General features: G+C 38.7%; 2 protein-coding genes and 1 long non-coding RNA gene across 4 annotated transcripts in view; 1 reads left to right on the forward strand and 2 right to left on the reverse strand.

Moving 5' to 3' along the window:
- Positions 1-5783: 5783 nt before the first annotated feature.
- LOC131382521 (uncharacterized) lies at positions 5784-8188 on the reverse strand. The gene is made up of 2 exons (XR_009212067.1): positions 7886-8188; positions 5784-6027 (listed from the first exon to the last, which is right to left on the reverse strand). It is a non-coding gene; the product is annotated as an uncharacterized LOC131382521 (long non-coding RNA).
- A 141-nt stretch (positions 8189-8329) lies between these two features.
- On the forward strand, positions 8330-22319 carry LOC116463478 (peptidyl-prolyl cis-trans isomerase D). The gene is made up of 10 exons (XM_032146596.2): positions 8330-8524; positions 10246-10386; positions 12114-12220; positions 14207-14395; positions 15734-15856; positions 16016-16122; positions 18184-18325; positions 20603-20689; positions 20780-20822; positions 21628-22319. Exons 1-10 carry the CDS (start codon positions 8440-8442, stop codon positions 21714-21716), a joined length of 1113 nt encoding a protein of 370 aa, XP_032002487.1. The 5' UTR covers positions 8330-8439; the 3' UTR covers positions 21717-22319.
- LOC116463477 (electron transfer flavoprotein-ubiquinone oxidoreductase, mitochondrial) overlaps positions 20691-23151 on the reverse strand; it is a 38886-nt gene continuing 36425 nt past the window's right edge. For both annotated transcript variants that reach the window (XM_058434658.1, XM_032146594.2), the window contains one exon: positions 20691-23050. In XM_058434658.1, coding sequence (XP_058290641.1) covers positions 22887-23050 — 164 coding nt within the window. In that variant the 3' untranslated portion in view covers positions 20691-22886. The remainder of the gene's footprint in view (positions 23051-23151) is intronic.

Genomic DNA, 23151 nt, shown 5'->3' on the forward strand with positions numbered 1-23151 from the left:
TCTGAGACCAAAGTGATGATATTCCACTCAAACGCTATCTTTTTCTTCCAGTGTTCCTCATCTCAGTAAACAGCCTCACCATCCATCCAATTGTGATCTCACGAAGCCAAGTGTCATCCTTTTTCCATTCTGCACAGTCACATCCCACATCCAGTCCAACACTTGTTACTGTTGATCACCCTTGTACCTTTCCCATCCATCCATTTTTATCCATCTTTACTATCACAACTTTAGTACAAGTGGAGTCATCGCTCACCAATAGTAACCTGCTCAGCGTCCTCTTTAAATCCATTATGGCTCCCCTCCATTTTGTTCTCCATGCTAGAACCAGAATAGTCTTTTTTTTTTTTAAGACAGAATCTTGTTCTGTTACCCAGGCTAGAGTGCAGTGGCATGATCTCAGCTCACTGCAGCCTCTGCCTCCCGGGTTCAAGTGATTCTCCTGTCTCAGCCTCCCAAGTAGCTGGGATTACAGGCACCCACCACCACGCCGAACTAATTTTTGTATTTTTTGTAGAGATGGGGTTTTGCCATGTTGGCCAGGCTGGTCTTGAACTCCTGACTTTGGGTGAGGTGATCCCCCTGCCTCAGCCTCCCAAAGTGCTGGGATTACAGGCGCGGGCCATGGTGCTTGGTCCAGAATAGTCTTTTAAACATGCAAATCTTTTCATGTCAACCCTGCTGAAAATCCTTTTCATTGGTTTACTGTTGCTGTTGGGAAAATATCTGAAATCCTCAACAGGTCACAAAAGTCGAGTCAATCAATAAGCCTTAACAGATCCTCTCTATATAAACTCTTCTACTTAGCATAACCCTTTTTCAGAGACACCAGCGTCTGTTAGTTGCACATCTATTTGTTTCTTCTGGCTTCTATCTCTGCCCAGAATTAGGGAAGTTCATGGAGATGCCAAAAGATTGGCACTAACTCTCTAACCTTTCTCACTCCATGCAAAGTGATTTGGTGGAAATTTTATTATTGTTTTTATTTCCTGTGGAAAAAATGTTTTATTTGCCTCTATTCACATTCTATAAATATAGAATATCTTACAAAAAGTATAAAAACCTAAACCATTTTATTATGATATCTCAAAACCAAATTATATAGGGATAAAACAACTCCAGCATTAATGTCAGAAGGAGCTCAGGGGCCCTTTATATATCATGGTATTTTAAAACAAATATTTAAATCTATCAAGATTGTTAGATTATATTTTTCTAGTGTATGGTAGAAGTGGTTTTAGAATCATATTGGGCAACATTTTTTTACCTCTCTAACCCTTATTTGCCTTCTAAGGATTAGAGAGATAAAATGGGATAATAAAGTTACCTACATTCCAAAGTTATTTTAAGGACTAACTAAGATAAAGTATGTAAAGTACCTAGCAGAAGTGTGGCACATAGTAATGATCAATAGGTGCTAATTATTACTATTTTTGTTTATGATAGTCACAAAGTCATTGTTTTAAAAGTTCTTTTAGGTTCATGTAACTTTTTTCTTCAGCGAAAAGAAATACTGAGGATTTGAACAAGTCTATCATTGGTTTTGTTCTATCAAATATGGGTAAATACACTTTTTAAACTGAAAACAGTAAACATTAATCCTATTACTCTGCAGAGAAGAAAATAATCTTACTGCTCTTCAGAAAGATTTTACTATTACTCCTTATTGCACATAAGCCCTGTCTACCTGGTGCTATTGTGAACTAATAATCAATATCCTTTTTTGCCATGTCACTTCCAGCCCCTAGATAAAGAAGCTTGTCCCGTTGGGAGTCCTCAGGCACAAAGTCCACTGCACCACTTCTGTCTGTGCAATGATTTTTGCCAGTGGTGGAGACTCTGCTGTCCCCTGGTGGCATTTGCTGTCTTTCATTTAATCAATGTTCTGGCTCGGAAAACCTACAGTTATCCTTAGATACTCATAAATTTAGCAGGCAAAACCTGAGAGTTGCTATCTCATTCTGATCTGTAATTATGACTCTTGTAGTGGAAGCATCACTTTCTCTATATGGTTCACAGCAGGAATTCTTGGTTAGGAAACTCTCCCACATGTTACCGTCTCATCAACACCAGTGCCTCCTCTAGGAAGGAGCAGAATCATTTCGTCTCCTCTTGAAGGACTTACATGCTAAACTGTTCTTTGGAGTTCTATCTTTGGTTTCAGAGTCTGATTCCACACACAGGATCCTGAAATTTCCTCTTCTAACTCTGCTATCCTTCCTAATTTCTTATCTTTGACAAAGAGGTTGGATGTTACTTCGAATTTGTCCAGGATCCTAGTAAGGACCTCAGTTATCTACAACCTATGCCTACGTAAAGGAATAAAGTTAGATTTGTATGAAATACAACTTTATTTTTCTATAACTCCTCTGAAATTCAATTTTGAATTGCCTGTTTCAAAGGGCTGGTAATATCATAATCCGTTTCTATTTCTGGTATTCCTCCTTTTTCTCCCTTGGGGTTGGATCTAAATTCAAAAAGGCCTAATATAACAGCAAATTTGGGGGTTTGGAGCCTCTGGTTCTCAATGTGATCTGTCTACACAGGCATCCAGTGAGAAATTCATGATCCTAACTCAGTTATCAGTTCTACAAACCTCTAATGAGTTCAGAATTCCCTTCTGCAAGCTCCCTTTAAATGTGGAGGCTGCCTTTCTTTTCCATGTCAAACATGGGTGTACAGGGATATTTTTTTGTTTCCACTTCAAGTTAGGGCATACAAAATCTCTGGGACCCTGTCTAGTTCCCATCTACCTACTCACACCATGAATCTTGTTCTCTTTCTGGGGCCCGTTGCCTTCCTGGGACAGTTCAGGAATCAGGGAATACGTCCCTCTCATCCTGGATTTCACAAACCCATCTATGGAGGTTTGGTGGCTTCCCAGGTATGTGATGGGGGCCATGGTAAGACTCCCTGTCTCTGGGACTGTGGAAATCTGCCTTGCCATTGCCTCCTCTCTCACTTTCCCCTGTGCACCACCCACAATCTTGTCATCTCCCAATGCAGAAAGTGGGTTTTTTGTTTGATTTTTTTTTTCTGAGAATGGAAAGCCATGATCTTACAAAAGATGTTTTGTCCAAATCTTTTGCTATAGCCAAGAGTCTTATCTGTTTCTGTAAAGCCAAGCTTTTTGCAACACCAAAGTCAGAAAGAGACTCCCTTTGTTCCCTCTGCTTTCTTTGCTGTCACTTCTTTCTTTAAAAGTAAAGAGCACAGAATGCCTAGCTGCTTGTTTGGGGTGATGGGTAATGAGATTGAGAGAAGAGAATATTGGGGAGGAAGGCAATCTATTAATATTATTCTACCACATTTATGAGCAACAGACAGAAATTATAACAAAAAGGCTATCAGGAAAACTCCCCACTCCATCTGGATGAAACTGTGTTCTCAACCCTAAGAAACAGGGCATGCTTTTGTCTCTTCTGCTCTTTTCCTTGCTAAGCACAGACAAGATGTCAGAACTCAGAAGTCCTGTTCCATGTAAGCAGACTGACAGTAGGACAAGTGTTTTCTAGGAAAAGGTTTATCTTTTCACTGGAGATCCAGTTCTGAGTGGTTTTGAAAGATACAATTCTTTTATTTGGTTTGGTTCTAGGAATATGACAGTTTATATAAAGCTGTTGCTTTACTGTGAAAAACCTAGACATAGTGAAAGTAACATCTGAATTAATCTTTTACACCCAGAAGCCTGTAGAGCAGAAAGAGTCACTTTTTTTTTCCTTGTAAGAATGCAAAGTAATCCTCAAAACTTTGCAGTTTTAACATCCATTTTGAAATATGTTGATGTAACTATTATAATGAAGTATTAGCTACTTACGGTTAGTAATTGCTTACACTTATTGAGTACTTACTATGTGTCAGATACTAAAACACTTTTATTTAATCTTTTTCATTTAATCTTCATAATAACCTTAGGAGATACATATTATTATTCTGATTCATAGGTGAGGAAAGTGAGGTACAAAGAGGCTAAGTAACTCATCCAAAGGCACAAACTATGATCTGTTACAGACTGAATGTGAACCCCAGAATTCTGATGGCAGAGAAGGTATGCTTACCTGGGTCTTCAGGGAACCACCATGAATAAATACCATGAATAAACACCAGGAATTGGAGAACATAAGAAATTAACATTTTATATTTATTTTAATGTGCTGGTATTTGGAAGGACCAGCATGGAAACCTGATACAGAGAATCATTTTGAGTTACACTTAAAGGCATGGAAATAAAATTTCTTGTTAACATTATGTTATAAAATTCTCAAAGCTATTAGTATTTCGTATAATTCATTCATTCAAAAATATTTACTGAGCACCTACTATGTGTCAGGCACTGTTAGAAGTGCTGGGGATACAGTAATGAAAAAAACAAAGGTTCTTGTCCTTGTGGAACTAAATTTTGTTTTTTTAAACTCCTCTTACTATCTATCATTTCCAAGGAGCTGATTTTTAATGAGTAGGTGAAATACATAAGTAAACAGTATATTATAAAGTTATAAATGCTATGGAAAGATAAATTAGGGGTATCTTTGAGTTTGTTCCTCTTAATGTTCCTTTTCCTTTCTATTTCAGGGATAAAATGGGCTAAGTTATAAAACTGTTACTCATTCTGAAAACTCAATCTGAAGGAACTGGACAAAAATACAAACCAAAGTATGACTTCTGATTTCAACGTTGAAACCAGTTGATATGGTTAGGCTTTGTGTCCCAACCCAAATCTCATCTTGAATTGTAATCCCCATAATCCCCATGTGTCTAGGGAGAGACTCCATGTGTCTAGGGAGATCGGATCATGGAGGTGGTTTCCCCCATGCTATTCTTGTGATAGTGAGTGAGTTCTCATGAGATCTGATGGTTTTATAAGGGGCTATTCCCCTTTCGCTCCTCACTCTTCTATCTTGTGCCACCACGTGAGAAGGTCCAAGTGTGCTTCCCCTTCACCTTCTGCCACGATTGTAAGTTTCCTGAAGCCTCCTGAGCCATGTGGAACTGTGAGTCAATTAAACCTCTTTCCTTTATAAATTACCCAGTCTTGGGTATTCCTTTATAGCAGTGTGAAAATGGACTAATACATGAGCGGTCCAGACCCACCTGAAGTAGCAGTACTATCTGAAAAACTGGCTTCTCATGGAGAAATAACATTCTTGTTGCCCATTTTCACTTTATAAGTATATGTAGTTTCCCTCCTTTGAAGATGCTCTTTACCTGTTTCCTCCTTACCTGTCTTCCTTGCCACATATGCTCCTGTGACTGATCTTACTCATATTTCTGACCTTAGAAAAGGCTACGTGTTCAGTGCCCCTGCTGTGTGCTGAATGTGATTGTCTTTTTCCTATTAAAACACTAATTACATTGCATTGTAGAGGTTTATTCAATAGTCTTTCTCCCCCATAAGACTGTAAAATTTGTGTAGCTAAGGATAAGGGGCCAGGTGTGGTGGCTCACACCTGCAACACTCCTGGAGGCCAAGGTGGGCAGATTGCTTGAACCCAGGAGTTCAAGACCAGCCTGGGCAACATGGCGAAACCCCATCTCTACTAAAATGTTAAATTTAAGCTAGTAGATCAGAATAAAAATGTTAATGTGAACTTATTGTGATATATATGAGACAAAGTATAAGTTACCAGTTTGCAGCCCAGACATGAGACTGGATTAATGAATGATTTTGATGCTCTTGTTTATCAAGGGACACAGAAGTTTTGTTCTGAGCCATCCTGAGTCTTCAGGGAACCACCATGAATAAATACCATGAATAAACACCAGGAATTGGAGAACATAAGAAATTAACATTTTGTATTAATTTTAATGTGCTGGAATTTGAAAGGATCAGCAAGGAAATCTGACAGGAAATCATTTTGAACTACACTTAAAAATTAAAAAAAAATTTACCCGGGCATGGTGGCATGTGCCTGTAGTTCCAGCTACTCAAGAGGCTGAAGTGGGAAGATCACTTGGGTCCAGGAGGTTGAGGCTGCAGTGAGCTGTGATTGCACCACTGCACTCCAGCCTGGGCGATAGCACAAGACCCTGTTTCAAAAAAAAAAAAAAAAAAGGATAAGGAATATGTTTTATCACCATTGTATCATCAGCACTCAGAATGGAAGCTGGCATACAGTAATAGTAAGAGCTAAATATTTGTCATATAATTGAATCAACTTTTGCTGAGTATCTATGTGGACATGCCTACGTATGTATGCATTTTGTTAATGAGGCAAATTTGTGATTACACAGAAAATTCAATCAATATAATACCCTTACTGATTTGTCCTAAAATTTCACCAACACCTATTATTTATTTTTTCACAAAAGGTATGTTGGTATTTTAATTAAAAATGACTCTATAAATTGGTTTTATTATTTCTTTATTTATTGTTTAGAAAATATTTTTTGTAGAGATGAGGTTTCACCATGTTGTCTGGGCTGGTCTTGAACTCCTGGGCTCAAGCCTTTTACCCACCTTGGCCTCCCAAAGTGCTGGGATTACAGGCGTGAGTCATCACACCCGGCCAACAAATTGGTTTTATTACGAGTAGCTAGTAATACATGTAATTTCTCTTTTACTTTTTAAAATATTATGAAAAAATTTAAATGTGCAAAATAAAGAGTAGTATAATAAACTCCCATGCACCAATCATCTGCCCTGGCCCTTATGTTTCATCCACAACCCAACCCACTTACCTGACTCTAGGTTATTTTAAAACAACTTCAGGCACCATAGCATCTAATTTTCAGTAATTTAAAAAAGAGTGTATAAGAATGCTTTAGAGATTACAAGGCAAATGCTTACACATTATCTTCTTCCATTCTCATACCCTGTTCTTTGGCACTTTACCGAAAAGGAAATGAGAAAGGTTCAGAGAAATTAAATGACTTTTCTTTGGTAACATTCCTAGTATATGTTGTAGTCAGAACTTGAAGCTTTTGCTTTTTTTTTTCTTTTTTAACATCAACTTTTCGTGCTTAGTCCAGTGTATAACATCATAGGCAAATTCAAATTGAGAATAGGAACCAGTTGTTCTTTAACCATAACCCTTCTAACTTTTACATATTCTAAGACCGGGTAGCAAGTAGGGCAGGAGCCTTCATCTAGAGGGATGGTGGCAGCTCTGATAGGGGAAAATTAGCACTGGTCTTTCCTTCCAAAAAGCCACCCTGGCTGCTGCTGTTGACACAAGGCTCCTGGCTTTTGAGACATTGAGTGCTGGATTCCAATACTTTTTACTTTCTCGTAAGAAAAAAAAAAAAATGTTAAGCATCTAAGGATATCTCATGCCTTATTGATAAAGTAAGCCTCAGGCTGAATCCAAATTGCTGAGCTCCAACAGAACTACAGGGCAAAGCATCTACACAGGGAATTGCCACTCTTCTCCAAAATTAGGCTTTATTAAGAGGCACGACTATAGTCTCCTCATATACGTGTGTGTGTGTGTGTAAAAAGTAAATGTTTTACACAGATCCCCATAAGGGAAAAGTGGACTATAGTAATACAGTTATTTTTTTGTTTTTGTTTGGGGGGAACAGTTTCGCTTTGTCACTCAGTCTGGAGTATAGTGGTGCGATCTCGGTTCACTGCAACCTCCGCCTCCCCGGTTCAAGCGGTTCTCCTGCCTCAGCCTCCCGAGTAGCTGGGACTACAGGCAAGCACCACCACGCCCGGCTGATTTTTTTTATTTTTAGTAGAGACGGGTTTCATCATGTTGGCAGGCTGGTCTCGAACTCCTGACCTCAAATGATCCGCCCGCCTCGGCCTCCCAAAGTGCTGGGATTACAGGCGTGAGCCACCGCGACCGGCCAAATACAGTTTTATCAGGAATCAAAACTGTGCTCTCTTCTGGACTCTCAGCTTTAGCTGTTTGGAGCGTTTAGTCTAACCCTTACCACTTACATTGTAATGTGAAGATCAAATTGTAACGACATGGCAATAATAAGGCTCCTATTGGTTGGGTACCACCAGTTTATGCCAGGCATTGTACTGATTCATGTCTTTAATCCTCAAAACGACCTTCCGAGGTCAGCGTTTTTATTCTCTTTTTCCAGACGAGCAAACTGAGTTTCTGAGAAGTCACACCCAAGTTGGTGGCAGAGCTGACGCTGGCATGGGGTTGACTCCAAAGCTTTCTACGCCACGAGGTTAGGAAAGACAATGAAACACAAGCGAGAATATGAGAACTGGGATCGTAACTTCACTAAATGAGAAGCCAGGAACAGGTGGCGAAGGGCACCCGGCTCGCTGCACGGGGTCGCTCAGTCGCTTTGAAACACCGCGCGGGGAAGCGGGGCGGTGCCGGAAGTCAGGCCATGGTTTCCGGTTCTCGCGCCGGAAGTGGCCGGTCAGCGTCGCTGCCAGTCTACGGCGGAGACAGGCGCTCTGGGGTTTGAGCGGCAGGGGCGGCCACGAGGTATTCTGATCTTCCGTCCTAAACGCATCTGCAAGTCGAGATGTCGCACCCGTCCCCCCAAGCCAAGCCCTCCAACCCCAGTAACCCTCGAGTCTTCTTTGACGTGGACATCGGAGGGGAGCGAGGTGAGCGGAGTCTGACGCTGGCAGAAAAGCCCCGAGGAGGCTGGGGTTCCCGGGGATTTGGGGGATTCCAAGGGCGGAATGCGGCTCCGGCCGGTGGCTGCTCAGTGTCGCGGAGGGGATGGCTGCCTAGGCTGGTCCGCCGGAGCAAGCCCGGGCATCTAGGGCTAGATCGATCCAGCGCCCTTGTATCAATGCCATCGGTCGTGCGGAAGTTTCTGGAAATTTCTAGTTCGGGAATTGCGGCGTCCTTTAGGTTTGCCTCCTGATTTGGTTGCACTTCCACACCACCTTTGCCCCACCAAGTTAGCATGAAATAAGATTATTTTATGTTTGCAGTGGGACAGTTCAGAAAGCATATCCTGGGATATGCGTCTGCTGGGCCCCAGGAAACTGTATTTGCCACATGAGATAATATATCAGCACGTGCTGTGTTATTTATACGTTAAAGGGACTTGTTTGCTCATTGCTTTTGCCTTATTACTGATTCTTAACTTAGAGGTCCGTTCAGATGAGCAAACATTTTCTCTTACTTTGCCACTGAGAAAATGCGCTCAACGTAGGGATGGTGTTGCCTAGGTTACATAGCCGCTCAGAAGTTCCTAAGGCCTGGTGAATTAGGGAGCGTGTTGCTTTGTAACTGGATTGGCCTTGTTCTGGAACATGATGGAATTGCTGGCCAGGCAGTGTGTTTGAATGCATGTACAGGACACACACACGTTTACACGTACATTCAGTTTGTTGCAACTAGCTAGGGCTAGGTTTATTCTCACCTGTCTTAGGTGCTGTCTAGAGGAGGAACTTTTACAGCTTTTGCTTCAGAGGCTGCACGAGGCAGTTGGCTCAGAGCACGCCAGGTATACACAACACGTGGCCAGTCCGCCCACCGAAAGACTGTTTAATTTTCTCCTGTTGGTTGCTTGATGATTGAAAATTCTCAGTACCTCTTGAAGAAATTACTCAGGATTTAAAACTATTTGTATTTAATGATATCTCTTACATGGTGCTAATCTTTTGGGTACTATAATTGATTATGATTCCTGGTATGTTTCAAATCTGTTTATATACATACATGACAGTAGGTAGACTAAATTTGAATATTAGAATAAAATAAGATTCACTAATTCTCGTGAGTATATTCAAAGGAAATGAAGTTTGTATGTCAAAGAGGTATTTGCACTCCCATGTTCATTGCAGCATTATTCGTGATAGCCAAGATAATGGAATCAAACTAGGTTTCCATCTACAGATGGATTTTTTTTTAAATGTGGTATATGTGCACAATGGAGTACCATTCACCCATAAAAAATAATGAAATCTTGGCACTTTTGACAACATGAATTAATATGGAGGACATTATGTTACATGAAATAAGCTGGGCACAGGAAGACAAGGCATGATCTCACTTATATGTGGTTTCTAAAAAGTTGACCTTGAAGTAGAGAATGGAATGGTGGATTTCAGGGGTTGGGTAGATGTTGTTCACAAGAGACCTAATTTCAGTTAGAAAGAGGGAATAAATTCAAGAAATCTGTTGTATAACATAGTGACTATAGTTAGTAGCAATGTGTTGTGTTCTTGAAATTGCAAAAAAAAAGAAAAATTACAATAAAAGGGAACTTGGTAATTCATGATTGATCTGCTACCATAATTATACCAACCTTCTTTTTATCATTTGTCTATTTGGTTGTTTTGCATACTGACAAGATTTTCTTTTCTTTTAGTTGGTCGAATTGTCTTAGAATTGTTTGCAGATATCGTACCCAAAACTGCGGAAAATTTTCGTGCACTGTGTACAGGAGAAAAAGGCATTGGACACACGACTGGGAAACCTCTCCATTTCAGAGGATGCCCTTTTCATCGAAGTATGTGTAAATTTTCTGAATCTTGTTATTCTTCATATAGACAAGTCCTGTTCTTTAGGAGTTGGGGAAGAAAACACTTAAGTAGGAAGTGAAGCTTAAAAAGTACTATTAGCTTCCACGTCTGAGGCAGTAACTCAGTTTCATAAAGGTTAGGCTGTGCGAGGTGGAATTACTTATGGTACTAAGGTTTATCTATAGAGAAATGGACTCCCCTAGCTTTACCCATCCTCTCATTCTCCTTCACTCTAAGATTATTTGATTGAGAAAGGAAGGCCATAGTCAACCGACCTTAGGTAGCTTCATTGCCTGGTGACAAAAAAGTTATGCGTAATTTTTGGGCATGAGTGCTTGGGAAGGCAGCAGATTTGAAGATCCAGTGTTTTGGGCACATGAGTGATAATGTGGTCAAAATATGCCATTTCATACTGCTTATCACACTTTGTAATGAATCATACTTTTGTTTAGTGATAATGGTTCTCCCAATAGACTGCAGGCTCTATGAGTTCAAGAACTGTATGTTTTCACCATTTTGTTTTTGGCATCTAATATAGTTATTGAGTAGGAACTCAGTGAGTATTTGTTTAATAAATAGGCAAATAAGCAATAATCACATGAGCAACATTTTTTTAAACGATTTATTAAGAAAAAATTAACTTTTTAAAAAGTAGTTAAACTGTTTACTTTCATGTTTAATAAAAACTTGAAATATGCTAATAAACTATATGCAGAAAATATTTAACATAGCAAGTGTGAGACTGCTATCTTTAGAAAGGTCTGCCTGCAAGAGTAGCACTTGAGTCTGGGAACTTGACACTTGTACCATTTCCTAAATAGTAATGATTTACTATGCCTAGTCTATTTGTACAAACATGAATGTGTGCTTTCTTTTGGGGAGTCTGGAATTTTGGTACATGCTAGGTAGAGTGTGCCCAATAAATACCTTGGGTGCTGAGTCTCTAGTTGGCTCTCCTGGGCAGAAATACTGTGTACATGTTGCTGCATTTTTGTTGCTGGGGTAAGTGTGTGTTCTATGGCATTTCATGGGACGGAGAAAGCATAAGGAAGCCTGCACATGGATTTTTCCAGACTCTGCCTGTGTCTTTCCCCTTGCCATCTCGCTGTGTATCCTTACCACTGTGATCCAACCACATACTGATTTGTGTGAGCTCTAGGGTTCTCTGAACATGAAAGCAATCTTGGTAACCTTTGACACAAAGCGATATATTTGCTGAAAATTTTCCGTTAGGGTAGAACAAATCTACTGGGAATCATTGGTCTTTATTCAGCAGACATTATTGAGTAACTAATATGTGTACATGCACATAGTTACAAGGATGTAAAACAATACAGTTGGTGTACTTAAGGAGATCATTGTTTGCTGGAAGGGGCAGATCATAATGCCATATGTTATGTAGGTAGAGTCAAGATACTATGGGAGAAAAATTAGGACGTACAGCTTTGGGATTTCAGTGACAGTTTTATAGGGGGCGTATCATTTGAACCGATTTTCTGAATGTTAGCAGGGATCAGGCAGTGAAAGTTGGTTGGATTCAGATGTTGAAAAGCCTGAAGCGTTTGGAGTTGCGGGAGACGGGTGGGGAGGGACAAACAGGAGAGTGACATGACTAGAGTTATGCACTACAAAGTTCTTACGTACATATCCGTTAGTAAGCATTGCTAAAGGCATCCATGTCTCAGTTACTAAGAGCCATTTTCCTTTTTTGTAGTTATTAAGAAATTTATGATTCAGGGTGGAGACTTCTCAAATCAGAATGGGACAGGTGGAGAAAGTATTTATGGTGAAAAATTTGAAGATGAAAATTTCCATTACAAGGTAAAGTAGAGAAAATGCATGTTATTGCTGATAAAAAGATTATTATATATCTGGAATACTTGTTGGATTAAGACACCAAAAAATGTTTCAAGTATGCTTAGATACTCCATTTCTTGTAATAGGAATCACTTTTGTAAATAATGGTTCTTTAATATGGAAAAGTTTTCATTCAGTAATGATTTATTTAGCATTATTTCATTGTGATCCAGTTTTTATATGCTTCAGTTAAGCCAATGAGTTTTTAAATGCGACCAGCATCTGGCAGAATTGTTTCCAGGAAAAATGTTTTCATTGTTGGAAGGATGATAACTTGTGCATCCTTATCCTTGAATTTGAAGAGCAACAAAACCATCACTAATATCCAGGATGTCAGGGGATTTGCACACTAGCAGATACAGTTAAATGTCCAAGCTCCTAAAGGACTTTAGTGGTGCCTGTGCCTTCTTGTCTTCGTTGTCCCAAGATGTAATTGGGGTATATTGCATCATTCAAGTTATAAGATGGACATGTAAGTACAAAAGTAAAGTGATATTTTTGGAAATAAGGAATATGAGCAAGGTTATTAGGATAATTTGAAAAAATGTCCTCAGTCTTCCAGCCAGTGTTTATTGAGCCACTGTCACTGGCACCAAAGGGTTTATAAAAATGAAAGTCCTTGATGACAAGAAATTTATAATCCTACCTCAGAGACAAGATTAAGATACATGGGACTACTGGAGAATAATAGTATATAAATAAATGCTAAATTGATTGAATATCCTTGCTTTTGTAACATTGCTAATACATACTGTCTGTATACTGCAGGAGAAAGATGTGATTTATGCAGTCTGAATTATTATGGAAGTCATTGAGGAGGAATGGCTACTTGGGCTGTGCAGACTGGGTCTTGCAAGGCAGCAACATGTCTGAAATTTGGTTAGGCAGGAACTATAGTATTGATGCAGAATTTAAACAGGGACATCAGTGAGGAAAGACAAAAGCAAGAGATGTTGAGGAAATAAAGTTCTAGTTACTGTTGTACCAAAGGAAGCTACCAGAAGGATGAAAACTAAAGGTGATGTGATGATCACGTTGATACAGAGAAAAGGGGCCTATAGACAAGACACATGGTTCTTGCTTTCTATAAACTTGGTGGCCTTAAAATCGGAATTTGATTTAGATTGAGGGGAGCAAAAGGCATTTTGGCAGGGTGGGGGGTGTCGTGAAACATTATATAACATGAGAGTTACGGTGCATGCACCAACAAGGAATACATTTAGAAAGCCTAGGAGATAAAGTGAAAAGGTTAAGAAATTGGGTTTCATAGATCCTATGACAGGATTATGCCAAGGTAGAATTTTGATTTCAAGATGTACGCAGCAGTTTCTTTTGAGCACTCTCCGAAGAGGTGATTCATCTGGGATGAAAACCTAATCCAAATCCTGCATGATTTGGATTCTTTTGAGATTAGGAAAGTACCAAACTGAATGTCTTGGGTAAATTCAGTATCCCATTATTGTTCCCAGTTTATTGATGTTTTGTAAAGGAAGACTCATACTGTAGGAATATTTATGAATTTGGAAGACCGTTCAGGTCTTCCCAGAAAAAAAGAGCATTCATCATAAAAAGGGCAAAATATATGACAAGAGTTTCATAATGCTGCATCTTCATTTTAAAGGTGAAGTGTAAGTATCTTCTCATGGCCAATTTAGAAATAACCCTCCCCCCGACTATTGTTTCTGTTACCTATTCACTTTGATAAGGTTTTTTAAAGTTTAAAAAGTGATTAAGTGCCTCATGTTTTGTGAATTAAAGGTTGCAGTTTATAAAAAAAAAAAAGAAGTAATTAAAAAATTTTATAAGTGAAAAGTAAAAAAAAGTAGTTTGATCTAAATGGTAGTATAGTGCACCCCAGTTTTATGTTCAGTAAAAGAACAGTTCAGACTAACACACATTTCAGAAAGAACACATCTAACCTTGGTTTTCTTTTCATTTTTATTTCTACAGCATGATCGGGAGGGTTTACTGAGCATGGCAAATGCAGGCCGCAACACAAATGGTTCTCAGTTTTTTATCACAACAGTTCCAACTCCTCATTTGGATGGGAAACATGTGGTGTTTGGCCAAGTAATTAAAGGAATAGGAGTGGCAAGGATATTGGAAAATGTGGAAGTGAAAGGTGAAAAACCTGCTAAAGTAAGTAAAAAGTTACAGTGAAATACACTTATTATCTTAGTTGCTTTTTTTTTTTTTTTTTTTTGAGATGGAGTCGCGCTCTGTTCCAGGCTGGAGTGCAGTGGTGCAGTCTTGGCTCACTGCAGCCTCTGCCTCCCAGGTTCAAGCTATTCTCCTGCCTCAGCCTCCCGAGTAGCAGGGATTACAGGTGTGCACTACCACACCTGGCTAATGTTTTTTGTATTTTTAGTAGAGACAGGGTTTCACCATGTTGGCCAGGCTGGTCTCAAACTCCTGACCTTGTGATCCGCCCACCTTGGCCTCCCAAAGTGCTGGGATTACAGGCATGAGCCACTGCGCCCAGCCTTTTAGTTGCTATCTTAAAGAAATGTAAGTAAAAGGATCAGGTGATTATTAGCTGGAAAAATTTTATAGTAATTTTGGGTATAGGAGCCTGGATCTGCCACTTTTTTTTTTTTTTTAACTTTTCTACAATGGGAAAGACAATTAGGTTAGTTTTAAAGGAGATTTTTATTATTTCAACTTTCATTTGGTGATCTTTGCTAGTTTACGTTAAGTCTTCCTATACCTGCAAAACTGTTGAGTTGGTATGTATAGCAGTACATAGTAGAATGAGGATAGTAAACCTAAAATCTTGTCTGGATTGTAGCATTAAATAGAGGCTTGGCCTTGACCTTGTTACTTAACTTTTCCACACATGTTTTCTCCTGTCTAAATTACTTATGGGTTTAGACTAGATTATTTCTGAAGACCCTTGTGTACTTTATGTCTGTGAATCAAAATGACCTTAATATTGGCTGGGCATGATAGCTCATGCTTGTAATCCCAGCACTTTGGGAGGCTGAGGTGGGAGGATCACTTGAGACCAGGAGTTGGAAACCAGCTTTGGCAACATAGTGAGACGCTGTCTCTATTAAAACAAACAAACAAACAAACAAAAACCCTAAACGACCATAATACTACCCAGCCTAAGTGACAGGGTTGTGAGTGGGAGTTGGAAGCTCAGTTACTTGTAGGAGGTAGGCTGTCACTCAGTGTATGACAAGAATAGTAGTAAACCGGAAGCTCATGCCCCATCTAATGCCACTTACATAGACAGTGATAAAATTGCCAACTTATTCTGTGTTTATTGAGCTCCTGAATAGCAAGAAAATGCTTATGTAAATACTAACATTGTCGTATTAGTTGGAATGTATAAAAACAGCATTATAGTACATAAATGAGCCTCCTCACATAAATCTGTGAATTGGACAGTGTTGCACATGACTTCAGCTGTATAGCTTTTCTCTCTCATTATTATGATAATGCACTTCTACAATTTAGGGTTATTTTTTACAGTTGTGCGTTATTGCAGAATGTGGAGAATTGAAGGAAGGAGATGATTGGGGAATATTCCCAAAAGATGGCTCTGGCGACAATCATCCAGATTTCCCTGAGGATGCAGATATAGATTTAAAAGATGTGAGTACTTTCAGATTAGTCAAACTTTAATTAATTTAGTAAGTGAAAAGATCTAGTACTAAAAGTTTGAGCTTTTGTTTCAGTCTCTCATATGATAGAATCTAGCATTAAACCACATTACTTACTAAAATCCAACATATTTGTATTTTTTTTATACAGGTAGATAAAATTTTATTAATAACAGAAGACTTAAAAAACATCGGAAATACTTTTTTCAAATCCCAGAACTGGGAGATGGCCATTAAAAAATATGCAAAAGTTTTAAGGTAATATTGTTTCTAACAAATTATTTTTAAGAAATTATAAATTGAATTATAAATTAAAATTAAGAATTGCTTATTGTATTTTTGCAAATTACTTGTGGAATAACCAGGTGCGCTGAAATAGTTGCATTTCCTTTTTTTCCCCCTCAGCTTATTTTGAGAAATTTCAAAAGACAGAAGTTGAACGAGTAGTACATAATTACTCATATGTTTTATTTACATTCACCAATTTTTAACTTTTGCTGTTTGTTTTTACAGAACTATTTTGATAGGAAGTTGTTGATACTGTGATACTTTACCCTAAGTATTTCAGCCTGTACTTCCTAAGAAACAAAGACATTCTATATAAGTTCAATACCATTAAATCACCCCAAAGTAATATTGATAGAGAATCCATATTTAGGCTGGGCATAGTGGCTCACGCCTATAATTCCAGCACTTTGGGAGGCCAAGGTGGGCGGATCACCTGAGGTCAGGAGTTGGAGACCAGCCTGGCCAATATGGTGAAACCCCATTTCTACTAAAAATACAAAAATTAGCTGGGCATGCTGGCGCACTCCTGTAATCCCAGCTACTCGGGAGGCTGAGGCACAAGAATTACTTGAACCCAGGAGGTGGAGGTTGCAGCAAGCTGAAATTATGCCACTGTACTCCAGCCTGGGCGACAAGAGTGAGATTCTGTCTCAAAAAAAAAAAAAAAAAAAAAAAATTCCACATTCCAACTTCCCCAGTTGTTTCAATTTCTTAGAAAAATCCAGGGTCCAAACTAAGATTATGTGTTGTATTTAGTGGTAGTATCTCTTATGTTTCCTACCTCCCCTGGTTTTTTATTCATTTGAATTTTTGTGGAGTCCAAGTCAGTTGTTTTTATAGACTTCCATCTGTATGTGTTTGTTTCCTTAAGATTAGTTTGAGGTGAAATTTTGGCAAGAAGACTTAGGTAGGTGTTGTTTTGTATTACCTATGATATCACATCCTTAAGACACATTTCGCTTTGGCCTGTTTGAGTTCACACACGTGGTTAAAGTTGTGTCAACCAGAAGCATGTTAGTCTGAGGTGGTATCGTGAAATTGTGTGAATATCTAGTCCCCAACAACCTTTCACACAGTGGATCTTAGCATCACTGAAAATCCATGCCTGAATCTGTTATTATACTGATCTTCTAATTTTATCATCGTACAGTTATTAACTAGCATTCTTCTGTTTGCAAGAGCCTCCCGCATATTTTTTAAGTTATCACTATAGACGTGTGGATATTTTTCTTTTCTTTTTTTTTCCTTTTATAGAAACAAGGCCTCCTTTATATTGCCCAGGCTGGTCTGGAAATTTTGGGCCCAAGCAATCCTCCCTCCTCACCCTCCCAAGTAGCATGCACTAGAGGATATCTTACGGGTAGTTTTCAGTTGCGTTTGTTAGTACACTATTACTGTCATTCTTTTTCATGCCCAAAGGGTTCCAAATTTGTTCAGTGGAAGGCCCCTTTCCTTTGGCATGTTCCTATTAGTCTGCGAGCACTTGCTTGCTTTTTTGCACCAGATGTTCTAAGCTCATCTTACCTTGCTTTCAGATCTGATATGGCAGTTTCTCCAAGGACCTCTGATTTCTTTCAGAGAAAGGAAACTTCAGAAACCAAATTCTGGGGGCCAGGTGTGCTCAGTTTCTGGGCCCTTTTCAGGGACAATGCAAAATCAACGCAATAGAGTTCTCCTTCATCTTTCCCCTGTTGAATTCCCTTCTCCTATTAGGAGAATCCTGGTTCCAAACATAATTATGTTGGAAAGTACATAGTGGGGACCTGAGTTTTAAAAATAGAAAAGTGTTACTAGTGCATAATTAGATTTGGGAATTGGTCTTAAATTGGCCTCTTTGAACACTTTGGGGAACAAAAACAATTTTTTTAAGCCTTCTTAAGAAAAATTTTAAAAAGTATGATCATTAAGATTATTAATAGCATTTTTAGAGCTTTTTATATCAGAAATGACATAACACTTCTGGACATACAGAAGAAGAGTAATTCCTGTTTATGTGGCCTTTCATACTGCTTTTATTAATGCATTCTGCAGATACGTGGACAGTTCAAAGGCTGTTATTGAGACAGCAGATAGAGCCAAGCTGCAACCTATAGCTTTAAGCTGTGTACTGAATATTGGTGCTTGTAAACTGAAGATGTCAAATTGGCAGGGAGCAGTTGACAGTTGTTTAGAGGTAAGTCTGTCTGATCTTGAACTTTTGAATAAGTTGGATTAAGACTTAGTTTGAATAGTAGCAATTTTTATATACATTAATATATCTTACTGCATAGGACCTAATGAGGCTTAGGAAAACATTTTGTTTCTAAATATTTTGGACCCTCAGTTCTTTCTCTACATTCATTTTGCTTATAACTCTGTGTCACTTAACACCTATGAAGATCCTTGCCTTTTTTTCTCAAAGCACATATATCAGCTCATGTATTCACTTAAGAGCACCTATTATTTGTTAGGCATTAGAAGACAAAGGCAGGAATGATTAAGAATGTGGGTTATGGAGTCAGTCAGGCATGGCTTTTTTCTTCTTTTTTTTTTTTTTTTTTTAGACGGAGTCTTACTCCGTCACCCAGGCTGGAGTTGGAGTGCAGTGGCGCAATCTCGGCTTACTGCAACCTCTGCCTCCTGGGTCCAAGTGATTCTCCTGCCTCATCCTCCCGAGTAGTTGGGATTACAGGTGTGCACCACCATGCCCAGATAATTTTTGTATTTTTAGTAGAAACAGGGTTTCACCATGTTGGCCAGGCTCGTCTCAAACTTCTGATCTCAGGTGATCCACCCGCCTCAGCCTCCCAAAGTGCTGGGATTACAGGTGTGAGCCACTGTGGCGTAGTTATAGAGAGTTATATAACATAATGTAAGGCATTTAGTGTAGTGCCTGGCACATTTTAAGCACCTAACAGAGATGAGTTATTTTAATTAAAAGATCCATACCTTGAAGAAGCTTAATAAGTGATTCAGGATAGGAGGGGGTCAGTTTAAATTTAGGTGCATAAGGACTTGTGTATGGAGAATGGGTACTATTGGAGCAGGTCATTTATCTTTAGGAGGGCCATCCAGGTATGCTAACTGATAAAGCTAGAAAGGTGGCAGTTTTACCTTCCTCAAATAGAGCAATTATTACTCTCTTCCCTGTTGTATAGTTTGAAAAGTTCTCCAAATGAAACATTTTAAGAATAGACATTCTTAAACATTTAAGCATAGACTAGCTATGCTCAGAGCAAGTAGAACTAAAAGGAGATCCTAATTTGGTAGGATAGATGGAATAAGGGATAGGAATATATTTAGAAGGGAGCATACAACAGAGGAAAAAACTTAGAAAAGATGGATCTTCACTCTGGGTTTCTTTTTTTTTTTTTTTTTTTTTGCTCTGTCACCCATGCTGGAGTGCCGTGATGCAATCAAAGCTCACTGCAGCCTCAACCTCCTGGGCTCGGGTGATCCTCCCACCTCAGCCTCCTAAGTAGCTGGGACTACAGGTGCTTGCCACCATACCCAGCTAATTTTTAAATTTTTTGTAGAGATGGGTTTTTGCCACGTTGCCCAGGCTGGTCTCTTAATTCCTGGGCTCAAGCTGTCCACCCGCTTTGGCCTCCCAAAGTGCTGGGATTACAGTTAAGAGCCTCTGTGCCCAGCCTGGATCTCTTTGACCCGTGAGGCAGATAATAAAATCTGAGTATTGGCCGTTGAAAGATGTTACATAAACAAAAGATAATTTTAAAATGTTTGTTCTAGGGGAGAGACCTGATGCATAAAGTCTCTTAGGTTAAAAGACCTTTTGTAAGAAAAAACCTAGGTTGGGTATGGTGGTTCATGCCTGTAATTCCAGCACGTAGGGAGGCCATGGCGGGTGGATTGCTTGATCCCAGGAGTTTGAAACCAGCCTGGGCAACATGGTGAAACCCTGTCTCTAGAAAAAAAAATTAGCCTGGTGTGGTGGCACATACCTGTAGTCCAGCTACTTGGAGGCTGAGGTGGGAGAAGCACTTGAGCCTGGGAGGCTGAGGCAGCAGTGAGCTGTGATCAGGCCACTGCACTCCAGCCTGGGCCACAGAGTGAGACCTTGTCTTAAGAAAAAAACCTTAAGAGTTTATAACTTAAGAGTTATTCAGTTATTAATGTTCTTAAAAAACTTATAATTCAAGTAAAAAGTGTATACAAATTTTTCTTCAAAATGATTTTCTCTTAAAAGTGTTAGTTCAGGCCCATTCGGGAGATTGAAACCACAGTGGGGAGCATATTGGAAACTAGAGAAATGTCTTTCTCCTCCATGTCCATTCAGTGCCCTCTGCTGACAAAACTTAGTGCCCACTGGCAGAGGAGAGCTATTTGCAGGTTTCAGCTCCATTTTCACAGACCAGTGAAGGATGGGTTTGGAGTTGATAGGCAATGAATTGAAATCTGGCATATAAGCTTAATACTTTGATATAAATATTAGCTTTATACTTTTTTGTAGGCTCTTGAAATAGACCCATCAAATACCAAAGCATTGTACCGCAGAGCTCAAGGATGGCAAGGATTAAAAGAATATGATCAAGCATTGGTAAATTTTGTTCCAAATGTTTAATTTTTAAAAATAGACAACTACCTTTATAAATCATACATCTAACTTAAATGTTTTTTCCAATTAAAGGCTGATCTTAAGAAAGCTCAGGAGATAGCACCAGAAGATAAAGGTAAGTTGGCAGCTTTTGTAATGAAAGTTAATTTTGTTATTTAAAAATTTATCCTCAGGAACCATTGTTCACTTTGCCAGATTTTAGATGTTTGTTCAACAGATATTACAGAATGCCTGCTGTTGGGCCAGGCATTATCATATAGCAATGAACAAGACAGTCAAAGTCCCTGCCCTCAAAGAGCTTACATTCTACTCCCGCTCAAGAATATACTAGTTTTTCACATTATTTATTCTTCAAGTTATCATCTCTGTAGTTTTTTATATGTCTAAATACTGTTTGTCTTATGGTATCCTTTGAGACTCTGTTCCTATTCTGGTTATTCTAGTCGAGAGCTCGGCATTGTAAGACACAGTATTCATGGTAAATTTAATATTTGGGACCATTCTTCAAGCTGAATGTGGCCATAACCTTAGTATAGAAGTACTGGTTATATGTTTTAGGAAACTATGACAAAAATAAGCTTGTTTTTCAAATAAACCAACTACGAATAGTGACACTAGATCTGGGTATTACAAAATGTCTTTGGTCTCTTATTACTAAAATGAAACAAGGGAAGCAATTACTGTTCTCTAATGTAGAGGGAGAAGGCAAATCTTGATATACTTGAGTTCTCTCAGTTGACAGTCCTAAAATTACGTTTCATTTCTGTGTTTGTGTGATTGCTCAGATTTTCTGTTACTAGGGCTTAGTTACTTTATGGAGAAGTTTTTTCAAGGGGTAGTTAACATTAAAATAGTTTGTTAGTCACCATAATTTTTTGGATATTTTGAGAAATAACTCACATTGCATATTTATTTTACAGCTATCCAGGCAGAATTGCTGAAAGTCAAACAAAAGATAAAGGCACAGAAAGATAAAGAGAAGGCAGTATATGCAAAAATGTTTGCTTAGAAAGGATTCAGTTTTGCTTATTGTGTGTTGATTGTATAAATGCAATAAGAAAATGTAAAGGTTTTTGTCTATTAATATGATCCCTAATGTGTTTCTTTTGACATCTTAGTTCCTTACTGTTTACAGTTTAGGAGTACTGATAGGGGTTCATGCTTAATAAACATGTCACAATACAGTAAGTAAAGTGGTTTTGTTTGTTTCTTTGAGATAGAGTCTTGCTCTGTCACCCAGGCTGGAGTGCAGTGGCACAATCTCGGCTCACTGCATCCTCTGCCTCCCGGGTTCAAGCAATTCTCCTGCCTCAGCTTCCCAAGTAGCTGGGATTACAGGCACGTGTCACCACGCCCGGCTAATTTTTGTATTTTTAGTAGAGACGGGGTTTCACCATATTGGTCACGTCACACTGGTCTTGAACTCCTGACCTTGTGATCCACCCCCGCCTTGGCCTCCCAAAGTGCTGGGATTACAGGTGTGAGCCACCGTGCCCGGCCAAGTAAAATGTTTTTTAAAATGGTTATGTGCATTATTCATAAAGAATAATGGTGTCCAGTCTTTTTAAACTTGTAAAGACACATCTTATTGAATAAAGAGATGAGAGCTTAAGTTTGTATATTGTTTCCTTCAATTCTTTGATGTATCCATGGTTGGATGATGCTAGGTTTTCATAATACACACACACACAAACTTGTTCAGGGATGGGCATACTTTTTCTGCAAGGGCCAGATCATAAAGTTTTTAGGCTTTGTGGACCATGTAATGTCACACCCACTCAACTGTGCAGTTGTAACTCAAAATTAGCCATAGACAATGTATAACCAATGGGTATTGCTGTGTTTCAATAAAACTTCGGTCTAGAATATATATTCATTTTTATATTTGATTACTTAACTTTGGCAAGTCAAACATAAAGTCCAGTAGTGAATTTTGCTCTTGGTGCTGAATCTTTGAAGAACTGAAGAGGTAGGAAGATGCTGCATTCTTATAAAGGTTATTTAAAAGCAATACTCCTAATAATTTTTTATGGGACAATCTTAGATATAGTATAAAATTTTTATTCGATAATCATTTTGTGACTGTTCAGTAATATGCAGAAAGACATTTTGACATCTGTTAGTCTCTAAACTTTTAAAGTTAGCTTGCCATACTTTAAAGAAACTGGCTAGCTGCAGTTTACATTCCATTGTAAGCAGGTCCTCCTCCACCTTCAGGTACCACCCAGTTAATATTCTGACTTGGATCTTTAATATCACATGTTTTACAATGTACACAGTTCTGAGCATTTATCTGTAACCGAAATCCATCACCTTGTTCCACAGGTACAAATTCATAAACTCCTGAAAAGTAAAAATAAATGATATTGAACTGCCTAACTTTAAAAATTTTTTAAATTCAGAAGTAAAAATTAAGGAAAGAGTAGCCACAGAAACCTTAAAGG

This window comes from Hylobates moloch, unplaced genomic scaffold, assembly GCF_009828535.3.
Source record: "Hylobates moloch isolate HMO894 unplaced genomic scaffold, HMol_V3 SCAFFOLD_38, whole genome shotgun sequence".
Lineage (NCBI taxonomy): Eukaryota > Metazoa > Chordata > Mammalia > Primates > Hylobatidae > Hylobates > Hylobates moloch.